The following is a 20,004-nucleotide window of genomic DNA, read 5'->3' as shown; positions in this document are numbered from 1 at the left end:
TTAGAGTATTTTCAAAGTCGTGTAGTGTATAGCAGAACCTTTATAACATGTGCAGCATGTGGTTTTGCATTGTACTGCTGAAATGTCCTGGATGTTACTCTTAATGTCCTCAATGTACCTTAATGTTCGGTTATAAGGCTTTATAAGTTCTCTAAGCATGAAATATCTTGGGTTTGAGTGTCACAAATTATTTTTTCTTTTAGGATTTATTCTTAGAAGCAAAATCCAGGCAGATATAGAGGAAAAATGCCTCACTTTTCATTATGTTTGGCAAAGTAACAAGGCTCCAACCCCTCCAACTTCCTCCTCCCCTCTCCCCGGACTCGCTCTCCCCGCCCGGACTGGCTCCCAATCAGCCGCTCTCTGTTGTCTCAATGCCGATAGCTGGAAGCGAACAGTCGTTCTTAATGTATTCCATTAAAAGTTCGCATTCAAGATGCTGCCGAGTCCGTGAGAGCATCACACGGCTCTCCCCGCGGCCTATGTGTTTAGCCCTTTTATTAGCGGTGCGCGGAGAGGAGCTGAGGCGGCAGGGTTTTGGCGGTGGATGTGTGTGTGTGTCTGTGTGTGTTTTTTTTTTTTTTCCGACTGGGGGGGGATTTTCAGCTTGGTTCAGGTCTTTAAAAACAAAGACTTTGCGCAAAGTTAGCAGCACAGCCATCTGTTTTATTCCTCGCCTCAAACAAATCCTCGCTGTAATGACTTTTAAAATGCTTTTCCTTCGCTCTTCCCAGCCGGGATACAAAAGTTTCCGCTGACGAATTTACACAGAGCGGGATAAATATTGACCGTAAATCGCTACATAAGCCAGAAGACAGACTTTTTCTTTTAGTTTTCTTTTTTTGTGAGAGAGAGTGTGTGAGTTTTAGCTTTTTTTGCTAAGCTGAGAGATAAAAAATTAAAAGATACATTTTTGCTGGTTGAGGGGGCATGGAAGAGTGTGTGTGTATATGTGTGAATGTGTGTGTGTATGCAGAAAGTAAGAAGTGTGTGTGTGTGTGGCCCCTGTGCGTGTTCCTCTGCATTAAATAAAAGATTAGGCCTCAGGTCTCTGGCGTATTGCTGTGCATAGAGCATAGAGCACAGAGCACAGCAGGGAGGCGAGAGGCGATAGATGTGTGTATATGTGTATATGTGTATATATGTGTATATATGTGTGTATAGGTGAACAGTACCAGTCAAAATTTGGACAATTAATATTGGTTCTTCATTTGTATTAATGTATTGTATTTTAATGCAATTGCAATGTTAATTAATGTCATTTAAACTGCCCGAAAACATATTTAAAAAATGTGGGGTTTAAATCGGGCTCGGACTCAGTTTAGAATGACAGTTTATGTGGCGGGTTGGGTCGGGCTGGATTTTTTGCGTCCGATCTAAGTTGTTGTAGTCTCTAGTACTTTGTACATAATAATAATAACAACAACGGTTAATGTATACAGAAACAAGGAGGTTGTCATAATGTTATGCTCGATATGTGTATGTATGTTCTATACATATGGCAAAAGCAGAAGGGTAAACAGTCTGCAGTGGCACTTCAGTGATGAGCATTCATCCAGGCGTGCCTGATAACGTGTTAAAAAAAATGTGGGGTTTAAATCGGGCTCGGACTCATAATGACATAAAGTTTATGTGGCGGGTTGGGTAGGGCTAGATTTTTTGGGCCCGATCTAAGTTGTAGTAGTCTCTAGTCCTTTATACATAATAATTACAACGGTTAATGTATACAGAAACAAGTAGGTGGTCCTAATGTTATGCTTAATATGTGTATGTATGTTCTATAGATGGCAAAAGCAGAAGGCGTGCCTGTCAGGGACGGAGAAGCGCTAGCCGCTAAGAAACATGTTTCTTAAATAATAGGTCTATGCTTCTTCAGTGCTGCAATGTTAATCATTAAAATCATTCAGAACAAATTTTGCTCATTTAAACAGCCCGAAAATGTATAAAAGATTAAAATGACAGTTTAGGGTTGGGTCGGGCTGGATTTTTTAGGCCTGATCTAAGTTGCAGTCTCTAGTACGTTATGCACAATAATAACAACGGTTAATGTAAAGAATCAAGTAGGTGGTCATAATGTTAAGCTCGATCTGTGTATGTATGTTCTATAGATGGCAAAAGCAGAAGGGTAAACAGTCTGCAGTGGCACTTCAGCGATCAGCATTCATCCAGGCATGCCTGTCAGGGACGGAGAAGCGCTAGCCGCGGCTAACGCTAACACTAGCGCTAACTCAGGCGCCTGGCGTCTCATCAAAGCTGACAGGAGCGAGGGAAGGAGGAAGAAAGGGGAAGAAGAGGCCTGTCTGTTACGGAGCAAAGGCCTGCCTGTTCTCACCTTGTCGGGGGAAGCGTCGCCGCTGCGTTTGAACTGCTTTGTAAAAGGCTTTCGCGCGCCACGCGTCGCGCCGCTTTGAAAAACAGAGCGCAGTGACTTCTCGCCAACATCCGTAGCCTGTAGATGAAAGCCCGGCACTGTGCTCGGGAAGATTGATCTGGTCAAATATTATGACATCGAGCCTCAGACGACATCCAGGCTCTAATACTGCACCTCTCTCTCTCTCTCTCTCACGCTCTCTCTCTCTTTACCCCACTCTCGCGCTCTCTCTCACTCTCTCTTTTCCTATACTGAACCTGATACTGTAACTAATGATGGCAGCAGCCTGAGCACACATCCTCCTGGCGCTCTTCTCCGTTCCTCAAAGAACAGCGAGCGCTTAGTTAGTCTAAAATTCTGAACTGGGAAATTGCACCCATGGGAGTGGAGCCACAGATAGACAGAGAACGTACAGAGAGGAAAGAGAGAGAGAGAGAGAGAGAGAGAGGGGGAAAAGAAGTAGAAGAGTATTTATAAAAGCTCTCTGCTCTCCTGAGCCACTTTGGAGAGACCCTGATGGAGATAAACACTTTGGAGGGAAACCACTGATCTCAGAATATCTGAGAATCTAAAAGAGATCTGCTGCGCTAACTGATCCCCCATGCTTCCCCCGAAACTTAACACTCATTAATCTAAATACAACTAATGCTCTCTAACGTACAGTAGCCTATATACCTATATACTCAAGACAAGATATGATACTTGACGATTATTGATGATATTAATCACGATATAGAGGTTGCTAATCAATATTTGCAATATATTGCAATTTATGTTTTTTAGCAAAGGGAAATCTTTCAATTGATTGAATAAATCAAAGGTTAGCACACTATCGTATTAAAAAAAATTGAGTAAAAGAAATGTTTTAGAAGCAAACTAAACATATTTAGGGTTTTTAATATATTTAAAACAGTTCCCAAAAATATGCGATACATTGATTAATCCACAAAAAAAGAGCACTTAAAAACGATGAGTTTATTTGATTTTACCAAATCGAAAACCTCTGGAATATAATCAAGAGGAAGATGGATGATCACAAACCATCAAACCACCAAACTGAACTTCTTGAATTTTTGCACCAGAAGTAAAGCAGCATAAAGTTATCCAAAAGCAGTGTGTAAGACTGGTGGAGGAGAACATACCAAGATACATAAAAAACTGTGATTGGGTGGGTACAGTAGATGGCGCTCTTTCCCATCATCACTCCTAGGGTGATGTGGATCAGCACAAAGCTGGATCTGTGAGCTGATGTGTCAGAACCTCCGAGCGTTTGCGCTGTGATGCTACTCGGAAAGAGGTGGAAAAAAAGAGGCGGCGTCACATGACTTCACATGTTTCAGAGGAGGCGTGTGCTAGTCTTCACCCTCCTTGTGTTGTGGCATCACTAATGATGTGACTTATAGTTAGATTAGTTATTTATTACTTTTCTTAGATTTTATTGAATATTTAGAGTCAAAAGGTTCATTCCATATTATTTTGGATAGAATGGAGAATTTCTGTTGTAATTTGGCCACAATATTAAGAACATGTTCCAGATTAAAATACAAAAAGGCAAAAAGACAAAAATGAAAACATGGACCTAAGGAAAAAATGTCCTGTATTTTTATGTTTTAGACTTTAAACTCATTTTAAACTGGCGCAGTGCTGTGGACCTCTGGCACGGCGAGCTGAAGAGGACTTTGAATAGCTTTGAAATTCGATCTTGAAACCATATGGACACTGAACTGAGAGTGATGCAATCCACGGCCACTGCTCCGGCGCGGCAGGACCCACTGATGATGCCCTTGCTCGGCCATCTGACTGCTTGGCAATGACATCAATGACCCACGACCTGTGGTCAAGAGCCAGGGCAGCGACTGTCGCGCTCTCGCCGGGCTTTCTCGCCGGGCTTTCTCGCCGGGCTCTGTGACCAGCGCCCTCCCTCCCTCCTCCTCTCACCCCTCCCCATCATTCTCCCTCCCTCTCTTTGTTTAAAAACCAGCGGCTTTAGGCCCGGCCCTGCTCTAATGAGATTATCCAGAGCAAAGTGTCACTAAGTAGGATATAAAATGGAAGCCATTATCTGGCATTATCTGCTAGCAGCCTCCCCATCCATCTGTGTGCCACCCACATAGCCACTAGTGCGGGATTAGGGCTGTGATTAGCAGGGGAGTGCTGCTTAAACACCTCTGTGTGTCTTTTCTCGCTCTCTCTCGCTCTCTCTCTTTTTCTTTCTCTCTTTTACTTTCTCTTCAGGCTCAAACCTGCTGCCCTTACTCCATAATGAGCAGGAGGAAGCTTCAAGATCAAGAACCTCATCCACCCTAGTGAAAAATTACATTAAAAAGTAGATTAAAGTGTACTAAGCATTATAATGCTCCATAGTGCACTGGAGTTTACTTGTAGCCACATTATTTTAACAGCTTTTACAAAAGTAAAAGGTACAAAAGTATATTTGGAAATAAGTATTTTAGAAGTATACTAAATTACATGAAACTAAAAACTGTAGTATATAAATGTAGTTTATCTTTTTTTAAATACACAATATTGTACTTTTTTATTAAAAGTATGATCAAAGTTTATTTTCAAACATTTGGCGAAAGCATAATATTAATGTATTTTTAATATATTTTAAGTAAGTACATAAATCTGTTCTCAATATGTTATAAGTACAATTAAGTATATATTTTTTTCTCTCTTTAGGACTTAAACCTGCTGCCCCTATCTCCATAATGAGCAGCAGGAAACTTCAAGATCAGGAACCTCATCCACCCTAGTGAAAAATTACATTACTTGTAGCCACATTATTGTAACAGTTTTATTTAACACACTTTTCTCAAAACATACAAAAGTATATTTGGAAATAAGTATTTTAGAAGTATATTGAATTACATTAAACTAAAAATGTACACTCTAAATAACAGAGGTACGATATGAGTACTTTTTTGTACTCAAAGGTACACTCTTCATAATTGTACCCTCAAAGGTACAATATTGGTCTTTACAGGGTCAGATTTGTTCCCTCTGAAGTACAAAGTCATTTCTAACAGAAATAAGTACAGATTTGTACCATTTAACCTGCAGCCAAAGGGTACATTCAGTATTCTGTATCACTGTACTAATGAACAGTATATATTTTAATTGCACATTTTTTATTTGAAAGCCAGACAATTTTGTATCATCAAGTTTTTGAGCCATATTTAGTTGATGATAATGTTTATAATCTTTATAATCTTTACTGGCACAAAAACCATGGGTACAAAAAAGGACTTTCACTGAAAGGTACTTTTTTGAACCTTAATATAAGGTACAGCCCCAGCGACAAGCTTTATACTCTTTTAAGTACAAATCTGTACTTATATTTCTTAGAGTGTAGTATGTAAATGTAGTTTATTTTCTTTTTAAATACACTATATTGTACTTTTTTAAAAAGTATGATCAAAGTTATTTTTTTTAAACATTTGATGAAAGCATAATATTAATGTACTTTTAATATACTTTAAGTAAGTACATAGTATATTTACAGCATACTTAGACATTTCTCAATATGTTATAAGTACAATTAGGTCTTTAGGACTTAAACCTGCTGCCCCTATCTCCATAATGAGCAGAAGGAAACCCCAAGATCAAGAACCTCATCAACCCTAGTGAAAAATTACATTAAAAAAAGTAGATTAAAGTATACTAAGCATTATTATGCTCTATAATGCACTAAAAAATAATAATCAGTATATTATATAAAGAGTTAATTACAGTATAAAAGTAGTACAAAGGTCCTACTTAAACTGCTTAAATTGCTACTTAAGTGTACTTAACTGTACTAAAATTAAACTATTTTAAATATAAGATTTATTTTAATTTAAATATTAGATTTTGTTACATGTCAACACCAAGAACCTCAAAATCTGTTTTTTAATGACTCATTAATGACATTTTTTGTTAAATATTATGGTTTCTAGTTTATATTAATTGTAATAATGTTTTATAATGTGTCGTACAAAGAAAATAAGAAAAATAAGTAAAAATTTGTACTTAAAAGAGTACTTTTTTGTGCCCATGTTTTTTCGTGCCAGTAAAGATTATAAAGATTATAACTTAAATATATAACTTAATATGGCTCAATAACTTAATGATCCAAAAAAATGTGCAATTAAAATAAATACTGTTTATTAGTACAGTGATACAGAATACTGAATGTACCTTTTGGTTGGTTAAAAATGGTACAAATTTGTACTTATTGCTGTTAGGAAATACTTTGTACTTCAGAGGGAACAAATCTGACCCTGTAAAGACCAATATTGTACCTTTGATGGTACAATTATGAAGACTACAAAAAGTACTCATATTGTACCTCTGTTTTTTAGAGTGTAAAGTGACAAGTAAAGGTGGACAGATGCCCATCATGGGGTTCTACAGTATTGATAGTGACATATAAACGATATTTTAATCCAGATGTGTAATATATAGTATTACAATATTAAAAAACAACATTAATAATCCAAGATGTGCTTTAAATGTATGGAAGACCTTATTCTCCTATTGATTAAGTTTGAGTTGTTCAGCGATGCAGTCAACCCTTAATTTCAAATGTATTTTATCCTAATCTTATTTATGGGACATTCCAGGATTTTGCTACATTTCCTGTCCCACCACTTAAATTTCAAATGTACATATCCAAAATATCTAAATGACTATTTTTGTGAATAATGTGCTTGTTATAAGACCAACTGTAAAATGTGGTGAAAAAATAAGCCTGAATTTAGACTGAAAATCTTTGGACCGCCTCAAAAAATGGCCGTTTCTCTTGTCCCACTCATTGGGTGACCAACTCCTTTGGCAAATTTAACAATTAAAATAAGCTGTAAATAAATGACTTCCTCTTGTATATTGTTGATCTGCATCTCCTTTACTTATGAAAACAACTTCTTTGGTCTACATTGTTTTGCATGTTACAGTTTTTATGCTATTATGTTGTGTCCCACAACATGCGCTCAACCCTGTTACCATAAGGAATTTTACCTGCAGAGAAAGAGTTAAAAATATTTGTCTACTGGCACTTCAGGTTCAGGGCATATCAGTGTGTCTTTGCTGTCATAACAACGGGAAAAGTACACCTTGTGCATCTCGAAACGCTCAAATAGCTCAAAAGTACTATTTCTCTTAATTAATCATGGGTGTGAAACAAACCAATAAGCAACTAGGTGCATTCTGACTTCGGCAGATTGCTATTTTAGGGGTGCAGCTACCTGAAAGTGTCAATGTGTGCGTAACAAGCAGGGTGTATGCACATTGAGGACATGCCTGTGTTGACAATTCACTGCCAAGATAGTAATGAACGTCTGACTGTTGGCAAGATAGCAATACACCAGAAATGTACCTGAACACAACTCATTTCCACGTACATTATATCGTACATTGTTTTGCATGTTACAGTTTTTATGCTATTAAGTTGTGTCCCACAACATGCGCTCAACCCTGTTACCATAAGGAATTTTACCTGCAGAGAAAGAGTTAAAAATATTTGTCTACTGGCACAAAGGAAGTGACATCACAAGGACATTTTCTGCCCACATGGCAAGACCAAGAGTAAGAGCTCTAACAATTTCCAAGTTTTTTTTTTCCAAATATTTTGGTTTGTCCAAGTTGTGTGTGTCACTCAGTGAACTCAACCCTGTTACTCATATTGTAAGACTAATATTGAGTAGAGTCAAAATTTACTTTATATACTTATATAACCATGTTTGTCCTTGATATTTTATACAAAGCTAAATTTTACAGTTAGCATTTGTTCTTGGGGTAAACCACAACTTAGCCTAGATTTGCAACCCTGTTACTCGCAACCCTGTTACTGTAAGTTACCAAATAAATGGCATTATCTAATTTAAAAACTGCTTTGATACCTGAGCTTGACGAATCAAACTTTTTGATAGTCTATTACCTGTATTTAATAAATATATGATTAAAAATGATCAAATTGAAGATCAAATTTTCAGAAGTGACCACCCCTGAAATGTACCAAAATCCTGGAATGTCCCTTATTTATACAGTCCCACTTATTAATGATGTCTCCTCGGTACCTGTGATCTTGTCGCGGACCAGCTTGCAGGACTCGATCTCTCCGATGCTGCCGAAGAGGCTGCGGAACTCCTCCTGGGTCATGTTCTGGGGCAGGTAGTTGACGATAAGGTTGGTCTTGCTGTCGTCGTTGGAGCCGCTGGTCTGCATGGGCGAGGGGCAGCTGCGGCTGTTGCTGGAGGGGCCGTTGGCCGTGGCCGGGTTCGGCCCGTTCGTCACCTGAGGCTCCATGTTGCTGATTATCTGTGAAGACGAGGAGCGGGAGAGACAAAGTGAAGACGACAGCTTCTCTCAGATCGCAGAAGAGCCGTGCTGATACAATAACATCACGGCTAGCCTGCAGATACACACAGCTAAACAGCAGCGGTTTAAAAATATATATAATATAGATTAAATCTAGTCTTTAAATATGCTGCAGTGTCTGTGTAAATTCGGGCTGCAACGATTAATCGATATAATCGGCAATGTCGATTAATTAAATTTGTCGACTTAAAATTTCACTGTCGACTAATCGTTAATTTGTAACAGTACTGCATCACGCAAAGTGCTGGAGACAGAAAGTACCCAAACACAACATATTATACAATATTTATCCACTAAATATCAGAACTAAATCTCATGTTTAACTTTTTTTCTGTTGTACAGAGATGGAGGACATGTCAGAAATAATCGTCGACTAATCGACTAATCGAAAAAATGATCATCAGATTAGTCGACGACCAAAATAATCATTAGTTGCAGCCCTAGTGTAAATCTTTCTGTGTGCAGCATGTGCTTTTGCTTTGCATTGTCACTGGGCATATCAGTGTGTCTTTGCTGTCATAACAACGGGAAAAGTACACCTTGTGCATCTCGAAACGCTCAAATAGCTCAAAAGTACTATTTCTCTTAATTAATCATGGGTGTGTTTTGGGCGTAATGTGAAACAAACCAATAAGCAACTAGGTGCATTCTGACTTCGGCAGATTGCTATTTTAGGGGTGCAGCTACCTGAAAGTGTCAATGTGTGCGTAACAAGCAGGGTGTATGCAGATTGAGGACATGCCTGTGTTGACAATTCACTGCCAAGATAGTAATGAACGTCTGACTGTTGGCAAGATAGCAATACACCAGAAATGTACCTGAACACACCTCATTTCCAGACCACCACCAGTGTAATATGTGTTGGTCTAAAAATCTGGAGTTTAAAAAATAGATTAAACCTAGTATCATCTAGTCATTCTGTATGCAGCATGTGCTTTTGCTTTGTCTTGTTAAAAAAATATATTGCATTGTCCCTAGAAAGTGCAGTTACCACTGTGTAAACATGATTTAGGGCGTGTCAGTGTGTCTTTGCTATCATAACGACGGGAAAAGTACACCTTATGCATCTCGAAATGCTCAAAAGGCTCAAAAGTACTAATTCTCTTATTTAATCATGGGTGTGTTTCAGGCGTAATGTGCAATAAACCAATGAGAAATAGGTGCATTCTTACTTTGGCAGATTGCTATTTCAGGGGCGCAGCTACCTGTGGAAGTGTTCAACACCAATGCTTGTTCACGCTTGTTCATTTAGTCTATTTTTAATACAAAAGGTTACCATTCAAACTAAACTGCATGTCCATGTGTGCGTAACAAGCAGGGATGTCTGTGTGAATTACTGTGTAGATTATTATGTCTGCAGCATGTGTTTTTGCTTTGTCTTGTTGAAAAATATATTGCATAGAAAGTGCAATAATTACCACTGTGTAAGCATGATTTAGGGCGTGTCAGTGTGTCTTTGCTATCATAACGAGGGGAAAAGTACATCTGCAGCGTCTCAAAACGCTCAAAAGGCTCAAAAGTACTAATTCTTTGAATTAATCATGGGTGTGTTTGAGTGTAATGTGCAATAAATGAATGAGAAACTAGGTGCATTCTGAATCTGTCGGATTGCTATTTCAGGGGCACAGCTACATTATCATTACTATGTTATTATTATAGTAACACTTCTTATGAATGTTGTTTCTATTAGACTCTTTAAACATACTCATACCACATAATAATGCATTTATAAAGCATTATGAACATGACATGGGTATAAATATTTAGAAAAAATATTTTAAAAAAACCACTAGCTAAATGTTAAATATATATTAATAGTTTATATTAATTTGTAATAATGTATTATAATGTGTCAAAGCATCAAGTAAAGTGACAGATGTCCATCATGGGGTTATACAGTATTAATATTAATAGATATATGATATTGTAATCCAGATGTCCATCTAGATGTCTATTTTTATTATTCTATTGGCATGTTTTTGAGTTGTTTTTTTGTCTTATTTAGTTATTTACATTTTTAAAATTTTGGTTTGTTTTAGCTGTCTTTTACCTTTTAACCTTTTATTTATATAATGTTTCTTTTATTTATTTTTTTCTTATCATTTTTATTACCTTTGTCACGCCTGACCCTGTTTCCTGTCTGTCCTCGTGCCTGTGTTGTCCCACGTGACCCGTGCCCCTGTGTTCTGCCTGTGATTTTCCATTACCTCATGTCTCATTTGTAGCTCCACCCCTTCCCCAGGTGTTTCCACTCCCAGTGTGTTTCCTGTTTAGTTAAATAGCTTTCCTCTGTCACTTGTCCTGGTGGGTCTTTGCACTGTCTCCTGTTGTTTGTCTCTTTCTCTGTGTTTCTTAGATTCTTAGTGTTTCCTTGTTCCTCGTAGCCTTTAGCTCTCTTCCCTTGTTATTTTGTTCCTAGTTTAGTAGTTATTCCCTGTTTAAGTTCTTAGCTCTGTTTAGTTTCTTGTCTACTCCCTTGTCCTGTCTAGCTTTAGTTATTAGTTTATTTCTTTGTTTATCTACTCCCGCTTTGTTTGTTAGTTATTATCTATCTAGTTTAGTTCCTTATTGTTTTCCTCGTTTGTTTTTGTCAGCCTCCCTATTTGTTTGTAGTATATATTTATCTTCCTGTTTATTCTGTTATTTTCTAGTTCCCTGTGTTTTCCCTAGTTTATTCCCTTGCCCTGTTTTAGTTTATCCTGCCTAGTTTTATAGTCTCCCCGTTTGTTTATCTTTAGTACCTCTTGTTTGTTTGTTAGTTTTAGCTCGCCTCTGTTTCTTGTTTTCTTTGTTTCTTGTTTACTTGTTTATTTGTTTATATTTATTTAATAAATTCGCCCTACCTGTGAATACGTCCGCCTCCACGTCTCTCTGCCTGGGTCAACCCTGACAACCTTTGATTTTCTTACTTATGATTTTATGATAAATTATCCTACTAAATTATCATTTTTATCTTATTTGTCTTATATCTTATTTTAAAATATTGTATGTTATTAAATTGCTGGGTCTTTTTATTTATTATTCTTTGGCAATCCTTTTCCTGTGTATTGGTTCGACTACATTGTAAATTAGGGCCACTTGTTAATGTAATATGAGTTTAAATAAAGGTTGATTGATTGAATTATTGATGTGCAACATACAGTATTACAAGCACAGCTTATGATGCATTATAATCAGAATTCAGTAAACATAATAAACATGGCTATAATGTACAACACAATGTTATAAATATGTATATCTATGTTGATAATGCCTTATAAACGCATTATTATATGTTATAATGAGTCTAATAGCATACCATTTATATAAACTGTTAGCATTATTATAATTATGCATGGACAGTGCTTTTATTATAGCATTAGAGCTAGTATTGGTATGAGCACCTGAGCACCATCAGCCTTTATAAAAGAAAAGGATTATATAAATCTTTAATTTCTCTTAATATCTTTTGTCTTTAAAAAAATGATAAATCTGTATTAGCAAAACCATTGCGATTTCATGAAGAGATGATTATTAAAGTATCATAATTCAATAAAACGCTGAAAGCAGAGAATAGTTAAGAGTTGCTGAGCACTTGAACTTCATTTACACATCAATGGTGCTGCGTTTCACTCTCTACATTACAAAATACAGAGAAAGAGCTCTTATCATACAATTTACTCATATTTTATACTGCTTACTGTGGGTTTTTGTACCGTAATAATACATAATCATAATTACAGTTATGTTTTTGGAAAACTTTCTCTATGCCTTAAAATTAAGAAGGCTTTTTTCATGTTTTTAATAATTACAATTAAAAAATTTTGTCTTTTAATTGTTTTCCAATTATTACTTAAACATAAATATATCAGGATTTGTCAATACTGTATCTTACTAAAAACAACAATTAAAGCATGCTTATTTTTAGCTAAGTTCGCATATTAGGAGTAAGTTAAAAAACTAAAAAATTGACCAAAAGTTTTTTGGTCTAATTTAACCTTTCCTTCTTTTATGTTTGTTTGTTATTGTTTAGTTTTTTTTTTTACTCCTTTATGTTCCTAGTTTTATTTATTTATCCTTATTTTTTCTTACCTTTGTTTTTTCTTACCTATGATTTTATGATTCCTTCAAAAGAAATGAACTAAAAACACAAAACTAAAAACGACAATTAAAACATGCTGGTTTTAGCTTAGTTCGCATATTAGGAGTAAGTTAAAAAAAAATAAAAACTGACCAAAAGTTTTTTGGTCTTATTTAATCTTTAACTAACTTTTAACGTTTTTGTTTGTTTATTTATTTTCCTTCTTTTATGTTTGTTTGTTATTGCTTTTATTTTTTTTTACTCCTTCATGTTCCTAGTTTTATTTATTCATCTGTAGTTGCATTCTTAACATTTTTTCTTACCTATGATTTTATGATGCCTTCAAAAGAAAGGAACTAAAAACACAAAACTAAAAACGATAATTAAAACATGCTGGTTTTAGCTTGATTTGCATACTAGGAGTAAGAACTGAAAAATTGATCTATAAAAAAGTTCTGTGTTTGAGCCATCGCAAAAAATATTGCAAAATTTAAAACATGCTGTTTTATAACATCATAACTCAGTTTTTATATAAGAACTGAGTGAAAAAAAACAGAGAACTTGAGATACTTGAGAGAAGATACTGTATTTTCTATATTTGAGAAATCACAGTTATTAAGTTATTTTTAGCTTAAAACAAAAGGGATTTTTTAAATTTGTTTTTAACACTTTTTACAACTTTAACATTATCCACCTTCTACATCACATACATATATAAGTAAAATAATAATAAGCCCTTTAATATATACAGATCTGAATAAAATAATAATCTTTTTTTATTAATAATGGTAATAAAAGTTTTAAAATATAAAGAAACGTGCACTGTCTGTGTCTCTGCAGTGTGAGGGAGTGGATGTGAGTGGGTTTGGCCGTGGGTCTGAAGCATGTCTCGGCGTGACGTTAGGCAGCGAGCGCTCGGTGTGCTGATCTGCTGTCAGGGTGACCTGTTTTCCGGGCGTTTAGCGGAGCTTTAAGAGCAGGTGTTGGATGTGCGTCATGTCAGCCCTGAGGGGGAAGCTCGGCTAAAGAAGCTCCGCTCTTCTGCCTCCAAAACACTTTATTTTAAGATCCTCCTGCACTTTTTAACTCTTTATAGTGGGTGGGTATATTGGGGTGGGGGTGTGCCATATTGTATTGCAAAGAATAAAACTATTAATATTGAAAAAATAGTGCTGAAATAATTTTATTTTGTATTTGTTTTAATTTTGCAGCCGGTTTTACCAAAAACCCAGCAACTTCCCTCCTGTATGATCTCACATGAGTCTCTACAGAACATTGTCTTCAAACTATTGTTACAATCCCCCCAGTGAGGGTTTTGTACTGAACTGGCAACCCTCTTGAGGGTAAGCCTGTCACAATAATTACACAATATTACCTCTAAGGTAATTACTTTAAAGTTATTGGTAAATTTACAGTTTTTATATATGTACTGAATACTCAGCATTTTGTATATTTTGTTGCATTATATTATCTTTCTATTTGCTTCATTATAATATGTGCATTATTATTATTATTTATACAAAAAAACACTACAAAAAAAAAATCTTGGTAAATTACTGTTGTTTGTAATATAGACAAAAGTGTACACATTCGTTGTTTATACTGTTATATTAAACTAAATTAACTTCATAAAACAATTTTGCATATACTGTTGCCGTAGTATATATTATTTAAATTAAAGTGACAGTCTGTACGTTTTGTGTATTTGGGCATTTAGAGACCTCTCTGGTTTATAAATATGTATATATTTAGTATATATTTCCCAAAACTAAAATTTACGAATAAAAAATTTAGTTGTTATGCTGCTCTATTATTGTTATGTCAGTGGCATTTAATGGTATTGAGCTGACAATAATATTGTTTATTTTGATGATGTCGCAAATGATGTTATTGTGACATTCCTACATGAGGGTTCTATGCAGACCTGGCAACCTATGACCGAATCTTTATGATTTATAGTTCTGCGTTGTGTCAACGCGTTGCCTTTGCATGCGTCCGCAATTCTGTGTCCCTCTGCATTTTAAAACATGAAGGTGTGATGAAACATTAGGGTAACACTTTACTTGGATGGTCCATTGTTGATGCTTCGTGGATGCTGAAGTAACATTTAACTAAATGTCAATTAAATGCAACTAAATTCTTTACTGTTGACTGTTGTTAGGGTTTAAAGCAGTAAGTGGCGCACCTGTATTTTCTGCCGCCATGATATGCATTCCTAATCTCTGATGCTAGTTTAAGGGCGCGGCTATTTTAACGCAAGGCGTGAAAATAGACTGTTGACGGGGTGTAATATAGCAATGAGCATCGCATCGTGCCTTGTGCAGAGTGTATGATAGGGGCCTATAGTGTAGATTAAGAATAGGTTTATTGTAAAAATATTCTGGAAATATTGTGATATTGATGTAGGGTCGTATCGCCCAGCTCTAGTAGGTGAGTGGATACAGTGGTGTGAAATTCGTGTTGTTTGAGGTTGTGATAAAGGTGTGTGTAAGTGTGTGTGTGTAAATGTGTGTGTGTGTGTTTTAAGGCTGTATCTGACAGGAGAGCAGCTTTAAAGCGCTCGGGGGAGGAAACAGCGGCTCAGTGAGGAGCTGGAAAAGTTTGAAGGCTTCACTTTAGCTTTCGCTCCTCTCCATGCTAAAGAGCCTGACCCCGCGCGACAGCGCTGCACACTGTATGAACACGCAACCTTGATGACTTTCTCTTCCCGCGACGGCTCCTTCAATCTGACAGGTTTTTTAGGAACTGGCCACGGGGATCGCGGGGGCAGCCGTCACTGTCACAACAGTTTACTCCACACCAAAACCCAGCTTTAAAAAAAACATCATAAATAAATAAGTAAATGAATAAATCTCCGTATCAGAGCGCGGCTGAACTCGACCTGACTGTGTTACCCAGCCCTGTTTAATATGCAGCTCTGCCTCTCTCTGACTGGCTGGGGCGTAATTTATAGCGAAATCTAGAGAGACGGAGGGGAGAGTTAGAAGATAAAAAAATACAACACGTCTTAATGTTTCCTACTGATGGATTTAAGAGCAGCAAATAATAATAATAATAATAATAATAATAATAATATTAAGAATAATAATAATAATAATAATGATAATAATAATGATAATAGAGCAGAGAGGTGGAAGCTCTACGAGATCGACAGGAGCCAAAATAATGCATTCTGTGATTATTCAACTGTTCAAAAAATATTTCAGTATTTTTTACACTGTGTACATTTACAATAATATACAATATTACCGTCAACTCTGATCTTAAAAACACTACAGGACATTCAGCTAAATGGTTCTGTATTTGTGACACGGCAAAATATATTTAGCATATATTTTTAGCTACTAGAATTTATTTATTTATTTATTTATTATTCAATAAAAAAAATACTTAATTCCAGCTTATTTTGGAGCATTTTGGGCATCTTTATTTTCCCAATGATATTATCTAATGTGGTTGAAATATAAAGACCATTTTCCAGATCAAGCCGAAGTCAGAAATTGAGAAGCTTAGATAAAATTTAACTGTGTATTTGTATAAAAGAAACATAAATATATTTATTTTGTATTCATATTACCATTAAATAAATAATAGGCTGCAAACAGTTAAGACTTTTTAGCTGTTTTTGTAGATATTTTAGCTTTTATATGACCTTATTTTTTGTACTCAAATTCAGTCCAAAAGTCCAAAAAACTTTCAATAGAAGTCAATAGGAAGTCTTTACTCCTGATCATTCTGGAGTATTTATATGTGTGTAATGATATTATAAGTGTTAGGAAAGCCTATTTGATTAAAATGATGTGAAAAAGACAATTTCGCAAATTGTAGGTTCCATATTTGTGACATCACAAAAGCATTATGTTCACACCAGCCTGTTTTATCTTATATTTTTAGTTATTAACTGTTTTTTTTTTTTTAAATATATTTTGGCTGTTTAATACTTCAATATCACAATAGGCCAATTTAATTTTAATCATAAAGTGAAAATAGCAAAATTGAGTTATGGGAAAAAAAAAAACATACTGTATTTTTGATATAAAAAAAACTGAATTACGTGCACATCAGTTTTTCGCAACAACATCTAATAATCTAATAATCTGACTATTTAAATAAAAAAAATAAAAAAAATAAAAACAACAACAAAAAAAAGCTTTCGTTTTTGTGACATCACAGAAACTGAATTAGGCTGTTTTTAGCTTAGAGACGGATGGAGCGGATAAATAAATAAAAATACAACACCCTAATGTTTCTGCTGATGGATTCAAGAGTGGCGAATAATAATAGAGCAGAGAGGGAAAGCTGAGATCTGAGCCAAAAGCGTTCAGCCGTTGATATTTTTAGCTGCTCAAAAAATATGATGTGGCTCTGCTCTGAGGCCTGGTCCTCTCTCATCAAAGAATTAAAACATTAAAAACCTACGTTTTTCCTTTCAGTCCAGCTCTGAAGCTGCAGCGGGTTGATATATATTGATCACTGCTGAGAACACAATAAACAGAAGTGAATTTTATCTGTAAAAGTGTGTGAACATGTTATTTATTCAGAGTTTTTAGCATTACAGATTCCATTATTGGATACTCTTGTAGCCACGATATTATTTTTCAGTATATTATTTAAAGAGTGCTAAAATGGAACAACTTTTTTATACTTATTATACTTTAATTACAGAATTATTTTAAATATACTTAAGTAACATTGAAACATTTAAACTACTGTATGGATGTAACCATATTTTTTAAATATGTTTACAGGAAAATACATTATAATACATTTAATGAGTTTTACGAATGTATCACTATTATACACCAGGTAAATTAGAAATGTACTAAGAACTGATGTTAAATATATGTGATCTATATTTACATTAGAGTACAAATATACATGCTTCAGGAAATCTTGTTCCTGTTTTTTGTAAGTAGTAAGTGTCTAGTATATACATTGTTGGGTATATATAAAAAAACTAATTATATATATTTTTTCTATTATTATTATTTTGTATGTTCCTAATTATAATTACAGAGCATTGAAATACATATTAACTGCTGTATTAATGTAATACCTAAATATATTTTTAAAACATTTTACCAATGTAGTAATTTATATATTTTTAAAAGCTACATGATACATTGCACTTTAAGTGAACAGCTGTTTTTAACATTCTTTGCTTAAAATGTACAAAAAATATATTTGGAAATAAGCATTGTAGAAGTATACTGAATTACATTAAACTAAAAGTGTACTTCATAGTAGTCTATTCATTTTAAATCTATCTATCTATCTATCTATCTATCTATCTATCTATCTATCTATCTATCTATCTATCTATCTATCTATCTATCTATATATCTATCTATATACATGAGCGGTAAATAATTACTGTGTGATTAAAAAGAGAAAGCTGCTCCTTTCTTTCTTTTTCTCTTTTTGCTTTTTTCTCTCTCTTTAAATATCTATATATCACTCTTTCTTTCACTCACATGCTTTCTCTCTCTATCTATCCATCTATCTTGCTCTTTCCATCTCACAGTCTCTCTCTCACATTCTATCTGCTTTCTCTCTCTTGTTCTTTTTCTCTTTATCTATTCATCTATTTTGCTCTCTCTCTCTGTCTTTCTCTCCACCTCACTCTGTTGCCCACTCTGTCTCTTCAGCTCTCTATCTATCTCTCTATCTCACCCTCTGCCTCACTCTCTGGCTTACTTACTCTCTCCATCTCATTCTTTCTTTATCTATCTATCTATCTATCTATCTATCTATCTATCTATCTATCTATCTATCTATCTATCTATCTATCTATCTACCTACCTACATGAGCGGTAAACAAAAAGAGATTAAAAAGAGAAGGCTGCTCCTTTCTTTCTTTTTCTCTTTCTTTTGCTTTTTTTTTCTCTCTCTTTAAATATCTATATATCACTCTTTCTTTCACTCACATGCTTTCTCTCTCTATCTATCCATCTATCTTGCTCTTTCCATCTCACCCTCTCTCTCTCTCACATTCTATCTGCTTTCTCTCTCTTGTTCTTTTTCTCTTTATCTATTCATCTATTTTGCTCTCTCTCTCTGTCTTTCTCTCCACCTCACTCTGTTGCTCATCTATCTATCTATCTATCTATCTATCTATCTATCTATCTATCTATCTATCTATCTATCTATCTATCTATCTATCTATCTATCTATCTACATGAGCAGTAAACAATTACTGTGTGATTAAAAAGAGAAAGCTGCTCCTTTCTTTCTTTTTCTCACTCTCTTGCTTACTTTTTCTCTCCATCCATCTGTCTGTCTGTCTGTCTGTCTGTCTGTCTATCTATCTACATATTTAACATATTTACAGTTCTGTGTAAATAAAATTTGCTGCTCACTAAATTGATCTGATTCTATTTTTAAATATTCAGAAATGTCAAAAATGGGTCTGGGCTCTTATAATAAAATTTTCCATGATGCATAATCATTTTTTTTACATTAGAATTGGGCAATATTAAGATCTGCAAACATATATAAATGTAAATGTTGTTATAAATTTAAATAGAAATATTTTTCTATTATATGCTGTGGTGTGTGTATTTGGATGGGCGTTTTTTTCATTATTTATTATCAAGTCAGTTTACTCTATCTCCCCTGCTGTGTACCATTCTGTCAGAAAGAAAAAATCAGACTTTAAATATATTAAAAAAAGAGAAAAGCTGTAAAAGCGGACCTGGCTGCTCGTGTCACAATTACCAATTAAACTCTTCTCCTCCCACCCGCTCTCCTCCACTGCCCACTCCACAACTGCCCCTATTGTCCCCGGGCCCTTTAACCACTCTCCATCTCCCACTCTGCTCCCGGGGGGCCGAGCTAGGGGTCTGAGTTTCTGTAGTGATCCTGTGCTGCTGTTCTGGGATCAGATTTATGAAGTATGTACATTATGTATACAGTATATACTCTATTAGGGGCGTATGAAGTGAAGTGAGGATGCTAATTGGTAATTTTAAAAAATTGTTTCTATTAATATCTAAAATAGTGCAGATATGTGAGTAATAATAATAATGATTGGACGATAAGCCCCACTGGTTTCTCTGATTTTGCTATTTATTGGTGTATATTTGAGTAAAATGAACATTGCTGTTTTATTCTATAAACTACAGACAACATTTCTCCCAAATTCCTAATAAAAATATTGTCATTTAGAGCATTTATTTACAGAAAATGAGAAATGGCTGAAATAACAGAAAAGATG

The 20,004-nt window shown here is 35.0% G+C and overlaps 1 protein-coding gene across 8 annotated transcripts in view; it reads right to left on the bottom strand.

Annotated features, from left to right (window-relative positions):
* Window positions 1-20,004, bottom strand: part of elavl4 (ELAV like neuron-specific RNA binding protein 4) — a 176,947-nt gene that overhangs the window by 79,220 nt on the left and 77,723 nt on the right. For all 8 annotated transcript variants that reach the window (XM_049486068.1, XM_049486069.1, XM_022671020.2 and 5 more), the window contains one exon: window positions 8,428-8,668. In XM_049486068.1, coding sequence (XP_049342025.1) covers window positions 8,428-8,668 — 241 coding nt within the window. The remainder of the gene's footprint in view (window positions 1-8,427; window positions 8,669-20,004) is intronic.

This window comes from Astyanax mexicanus, chromosome 12, assembly GCF_023375975.1.
Source record: "Astyanax mexicanus isolate ESR-SI-001 chromosome 12, AstMex3_surface, whole genome shotgun sequence".
Classification (NCBI taxonomy): Eukaryota; Metazoa; Chordata; class Actinopteri; order Characiformes; family Acestrorhamphidae; genus Astyanax; species Astyanax mexicanus.
Note: the sequence above shows the minus strand (reverse complement) of the source record. Positions and strands in the feature narration are given on the sequence as shown.